Source organism: Sapajus apella, unplaced genomic scaffold, assembly GCF_009761245.1.
Source record: "Sapajus apella isolate SASKATOON/1434 unplaced genomic scaffold, GSC_monkey_1.0 scaffold119, whole genome shotgun sequence".
NCBI classification, from domain to species: Eukaryota; Metazoa; Chordata; class Mammalia; order Primates; family Cebidae; genus Sapajus; species Sapajus apella.
This window is the reverse complement of record NW_022437059.1, coordinates 746638-752812: the sequence shown is the minus strand read 5'-3', so window position 1 is coordinate 752812 and position 6175 is coordinate 746638. Positions and strand designations below refer to the sequence as shown.

The 6175-nt window shown below is 56.6% G+C and overlaps 1 protein-coding gene across 1 annotated transcript in view; it reads right to left on the bottom strand.

Moving 5' to 3' along the window:
* Positions 1 to 6175, bottom strand: part of LOC116538335 (TSSK6-activating co-chaperone protein) — a 48569-nt gene that overhangs the window by 1897 nt on the left and 40497 nt on the right. Inside the window, exons 2-8 of the mRNA XM_032260639.1 lie at positions 5621 to 5807; positions 4974 to 5124; positions 4696 to 4843; positions 1922 to 2088; positions 1496 to 1633; positions 1237 to 1370; positions 567 to 688 (exon numbers count right to left, since the gene is read on the bottom strand). Coding sequence (XP_032116530.1) covers positions 567 to 688; positions 1237 to 1370; positions 1496 to 1633; positions 1922 to 2088; positions 4696 to 4843; positions 4974 to 5124; positions 5621 to 5807 — 1047 coding nt within the window. The remainder of the gene's footprint in view (positions 1 to 566; positions 689 to 1236; positions 1371 to 1495; positions 1634 to 1921; positions 2089 to 4695; positions 4844 to 4973; positions 5125 to 5620; positions 5808 to 6175) is intronic.

Here is a 6175-nt window from a genome sequence, read left to right as displayed (position 1 = left end):
GAGGGAGGGAGGGAGGAAGAGAGGGATGGGAGGGGAGGGGAGGGGAGGGGAGAAAGGTGGGTCTCCAGGTAAGAGCAGAAGGGTGGGGATGCTGAATCAGGTTTTATTTTGAAGGCCAAAAAGACTAAGGCCACACATGAAGAGCGGCTGCCTGACACGGGCCGTGAGCAGCTTCGTCTGTGGAAGGTTTTCACGCTGGGTTCTGGGGGTGGCAGGCCATCTCCTCCCCTCCCAGTCCCTGCCCCAAAGGGCGCAGCCGGCCCCTTCCAGGCCTCAGCCTGAGGTCGGGCTTCCCTCTAGTGGACAGAGGGAGCAGCACAGGCAAGCACGGCCGGTAAGAGAGAGCCTCGCTCCCCTCCTGCCGGCTCCCCTGCTGCCCTTGGCACCAGAAAGGAGCAAGCACCCGCGTGCACCTCCGTGCCTGCAGGAGGTTACCCCTGAACCCACAACCCAACCCCTACTTTATGGCACCAAGTAGATGTCCATAAATATCTGTGAGCGAATGAATCCATGTCAGGGGTGTAGGACCCCACGCCCCTTCCTCTGGAAGATCCAAGGTTACTCACCTCCAAGGGCCCCGCCCACGGAGGCAAACAGCAGTGTGACAAACAGCCCGAAGAGCTGATGCACGGCCTGTGATGTGGCACTGCGCTGGCCCTCGGCTATGAGTGGAAACACACTCTCCAGGCTGCAGAGAGACCAGGTGGTGGAAAGCCCGGACGGGGGTAGGAGAGACACGGACGGAGCACAGGGCCGGAGCTGCCCATTTCACCGGAACTCACCAGGGGACGGGAAGTGGCCAAGAGGGTCTTGAGGGTGAGTGCCAGGCAGACTGTCACCTCCAGGCCGTTGCTCAAGCCAGGCCCACAGCCTGGAGCTCCTCCCAACCCTCACAGGCCAGCAGACACCTAGGCACCTATCGAGATTCCGTTTGCAGGTTGCTTTTGCCCACCCTTGACGTGCAGAAATAGATCCTAAGGGTCATTATCTCTTACTGACCCTTCAGTAACACGTAACACTCTTGAAGTCATTTGTTCCATGACCTTCTGCTGCCCCTGATTGAGGACCAGGAGGGCAGTTTCTGGCTTGGTTTGGTTCACTCCAATTTCCTTTGCTCTCAGAATATGGATGAATGAATGAATTCATTCCCTTTTCTGGGTCACACACAGAGGAAGAGAATGACAGAACCCATTCCAGAGGGATGACGACTGCAGCTCGGGTTGGGAGGAAACTCACCCGTCTCCGTAAGCTTCACGGGTGGCAAGCCCGGCCACAAGGACCCCCAGGAGGGCCCCCAGGACCCCCGGCATCCCATGGAGGTTGTGGACTCCACATGTGTCTTGGACTTTGAATTTCAATTCAAGGATGGGCTGGAGGACAGGACAGATCGTGAGTTTCCTGTGCCCACTCCCCACCTACCCCAGCCTGTTGGAGAGGTGGGAGGAAAGGCACAGAAGACTCCATCTTCTGCCCAGGGCCCAAGGGGCATCTATACCGTGAAGAACTTGTACCCCAGCGTGGAGACGGTCCCAGCCAAGAAGCCGGCTGCCAGAGCCCCAAACGGTGTCAGCATCATTTCACTCGAGGTCCCCACCACAACCCCTCCAGCCAGCGCTGCATTTTGGATGTGGACCTAAGGGATAAGATGTCGAAGGCCCTTTCAGACCGTCACACCGACAGCAACCCAGCCCTATCCACCACAGTGCCACCTACTGCTTGTGGAAGTCCCTCTGCCATGTAACCTCTAACTCTCCTGCTATCATATCATCTCCCATTCTGACCCCACAGCCACCAGCTCAGATGGAACCCCTATGCCTGTGTCCTTATGTATTCCCCTGGAGAATCTTTCTTGAGGGTCTCAGACCTCTTCTTCCCCACCCAGGCCACCCCCTCTGCCTCCCTGAAGCCTTCTTCCCCATACCATGTCAAGCCGCCCGTCTTCCCCGACAAGGGCTGACAAGGCAAAGGTGCCGAGGGTGCTGGCAGCCAGGGAGTAGTATGTGTTGAGGGCTGTCCGATGCTGCCCGGCCCCCAGCGCTGTGAGCGCAGAGTTGAAACTAGGCCAGAAGATCCACAGGAAGATGGTCCCTAGATGGTGGGCAGGCAGGCGGAGTGAGAGGAAGGAAGTGGCTCCCCCTCAAGGAACAAATTGTATGACTGCAGGCAAGTCGCCTACTCTCAGCAGCCTCAGTCTCCTCATCTGTTAAGTGGGATTGACGGTAATACCACCTTGGGCCGGGCGTGGCGGCTCACGCCTGTAATCCCAGCACTTTGGGAGCCTGAGGCCGGCAGGTAGCTTGATCTCAGGAGTTTGAGACCACCCTGGACAACATAGTGAAACCCCATCTCTACCAAAAATACAAAAAAATTACCCAGGCATGGTAGCACATGGGGGGGCTGAGGCAGAAGGATTGCTTGAGTCTGGGAGGTGGAGGTTGCAGTGAGCAGAGATGGTGCCACTGCACTCCGGCCTGGGCTGCAGAGCCAGACCCTATCTCAAAAATAATAAATCATAATGATAACGCCACCACCTTATCAAGCGGCAATTAAATGAGGCAATGCACATCAATGCATAGCCCGTGGCCTAGCAGGCAAACACGCCCAGCAAATGGCAGCTCTTGAAGGGCACTGGCACAAAAAGAAGCTACTTGGTTGAAAACCACGGAACATTGAATTTTTTTTTTTAAGACAAGGTCTCACTCTACCACCCAGGCTGGAGTGCAGTGGCTCAATCTCGGCTCACTGCAGGCTCCACCTAGTGGGTTCAAGTGATTCTCCTACCTCAGCCTTCCCAGTAGCTAGGGCTTCAGGTGCCCACCACCATACCTAGCTAATTTTTGTATTTTTTAGCAGAGATGAGGTTTCACAATGTTGGCTGGGCTGGTCTCGAACTCCTGACCTCAGGTGATCCACCCACCTCAGCCTCCCAAAGTGCTGGGATTGTAGGTGTGAACTGCCATATCCGGCTGGAACATTGACATTTTTTTAAGTATCAAATATGGAAAGGAAAAAGGCAGAGGACACTGTATGTCGGGTACTATGCTGGGTACTTGATACACATGTCACAAAAACAATGACAACCTCAATCTCTCCCAGAGAGGGCAGACCCGCGGTGTTCAGGAGAGGCCTCTGTTTGCTGAGTACTGAATGGGCTGGGCCTGTGCATTTTGGGTAAGAACTGGGAGCCCATTTACCCTGCCTTCGTGCGTGAAGTTCCCAGGTCCATCCTGGAGGAAGAGAGAGGAGCCAAAGGACAAGGTGAGGGAGAAGGCTGGGGACCCTGTGACGTAAACCAGCGTGGTGGGAGGCTGAGGGACCACCCTTAGTCCTGAGTAGTCTGTTGGGTGTGGCTTCTCCCAGCGGCCTGGCCATCTTGAATGAAATCTCCAACACCCACGTTTGCATCCCGTAGGTGGAGCATTTGTTGGAGAATCCAGGAATGGGCTTCATTCCTGTCTGGGTGACACAAAAATCCAGGAGCTGGGAGGCAGAGAGCTGAGAATGCAAGTCTTCCAGGAATGCCTGGAAACCTGGGGAAGCCTTTGGACTTCAAGGCAAACTTATCTGGGTCTCAAAGGGCAAGGAGAGCTCAGCTGCCCTGGGGTTCCCGGTGCTCTGACCCAGCAGTGCTGAGAAATCCTAAGCTAGCCTCTCTCATATAGCAATAGGCACTTCAGTCCCCATTCAATACTTTCTACAAAGTAAAATAAAATCCGGATTGCCGTCTGTCAGCAGTTATGAAAATAGAGGAACGGAAGCCGAGGTGGAGGCACATGCTTAGAAGCAGGTGGCGGTGTTCAGGCACAGCGGCTCACGCCTGTAATCCCAGCACTTTGGGAGGCCGAGGCGAGCGGATCACCTGAGGTCAGCAGTTCAAGACCAGCCTGGCCAACATGGTAAAACCCTATCTCTACCAAAAATATAAAAAATTAGCCAGATGTAGTGGCACGCACCTGTAATCCCAGCTACTCAGGAGGTTGAGGCAGGAGAATTGGTTGAACCCAGGAGGTGGAGGTTGTGGTGAGCCAAGATTGCACCACTGCACTCCAGCCTGGGCAACAGAGCGAGACTGTCTCAAAAAAAAAGCAGTTAGCAGCAGGTGGTGGTGACAGGGCTCCTAGCTCAGGCCCCATGGGTCCCTGTGGTGACCTAAGACCCTTCCTCTCCTTACTCCTGCCAGAGAGTCCAGAGGCTTCCAGGGAATCTCCCGGGAGGAAATATCCTTAGGAGGTGGAAGGCAGCGCTAGGGGCAGGCAGAGATTGCCTGTTTGCTGGGGGAGCCAGATGCACAGAGGCCTGTAGGCCAGGGCAGGCAAAAGCTGAGTCTGGCTGGAGCCTGAGCCAGTGAGGAGGGAGGAGGAGGGGCTGACGTGGAAGTTGAGGAGGCTGTTTTCTATCCTGTGGCTGGTGGGGGCCCTGGAAGGTTTTAAGCAGGGATGAGGTGGATTTAGAAAGGCCCCGGGAAGGGACCCAGGGCATGTGCATTCCCCAGGGCTGAAGTTTAAGATGACATAAAATCGTTGAGAATGATGAGCGCAGATCCCAGAGCTCTCACAGCAGAATCCAAATGGAAAGGGAGTGCCCAGGCATAACCCCAGGACCCCCGGCAGCACGCAGGAGACAGTCACCTCTGGCCCAGATCAGAGGCATTTAGACCAGCCCCTCCCCATGCTACCACCCCTCTGCAGCCCTCACCAATCATGGCGAAGAGGTCTGAATGGTAGACGGAGCCCTGGCGGTGCCTGCTCTTCTCCAGCTGGGGCCTGTACAGAACCCGTGAAAGGACCAGCCCGAAGTAGGCGCCGAACGTGTGGATAGTCATGGAGCCTCCCGCGTCTCTCACCTGGGGAGGTGCGGGGAGGTGGAGAGGCAGGCCCTGCCCCATCCCTGCCCCTGCCGCCCCCATGCTCCTGGCTCAGAGACTGACCTTGACCACCCCCCACCCCCTACCCCACCCCTCCCCAGACTCTTACCCCCAGGAGATTAAGGAGCACAAACTCATTGATGCCAAACAGCACCACCTCCAGCAGGGCCATGAGCAGCAGCTGTGCAGGCCCGGTCTTGCCCAGGATGGCACCAAAGGAGATGAGCACGGCCCCCGCACAAAAGTCAGCGTTGATCATGCTGGGGTTGGGGGCAGAAGGGGGAGCGAGAGGGGTCAGGGAGGCTGGCCTCTGGGCTTCTGCCAGGCATGAAGCCAGGACAGCATGACATCGTGGGTACGGTGGGGGCGGAGTTCTGCAGAGAAGACAAGGAGCTCAAGCCCCCACTGGAGTTGGAAGGGGTCACCTGGCCCTATTTGTAGATAAGGAATGGAGTCTCAAGGAGGTTCAGTGACTCGGCCGACAAAGGCCACAATAGGTGGAAGAACCAGAGCTGTCTACCCTCCTCGAAGCTCTTGGGGATCAGGGGCCCTAAAGAATGAGGAGGTGGGGCTGAGTGTGAGGGTCAAGGACGAGGAAATCAGGCAATAAGGACAGGCAGGACACCTAAAGAAACCAAGTGACAGCCAAAATCGTGAGTCAGGAAGCAGGCTTGAAGGATAGGGCTTGAGCTGGGGCCCTTGGGCAGGAGCCTTCTGAGTGGGCCTGGGGGAGCTGGGTAGGTGGCTGCTGCCCACCTCTCGATGCCAACATGGATGTGGCCGTTGTCGAAGGAGTGGAGGAAGCCCTGGACCAGTGTGGACCACTGCAGGGCAAAGGAGGCCAGGAGGAAGGTGAAGCCCACACTGCTGAAGCCATAACGCTGCAGGAAGACCATGAGGAAGCCAAAGCCCACGAAGACCATGGCATGCACGTCCTGGAAGCCTGCAGTGGGCAGAGACAGGTGGGGCACTCGGGCGCTGCTCTAGCCATAGCCCATAAACCAGTCAGCCACCCTGCCAGTGCCCCTGGCTCTCACCAGCCAGGGCTGCCTTGAACCGAGCCTATAAAACTCCCCAGGCATGTCAGGGCCTCCCAGCCCAGAGACACCTTCGCAGAGCTGGCCAGCTTGGAGGAGTCGGACCCAGACATCCCTGCTGTCCTCATGCCAGAGCAAGGGAGTAAAGTCTTCTGCTCTCTGTTCATTTGCCCGGTCCTGGGTCTCTTACAGCAGACCGGCTGGAAGTCTAGCCTGTGCTCTTTCCTGCTGTAGTCCATGCTCAAAATTCTGCTAGCTACAGGCTTCTTTTCAA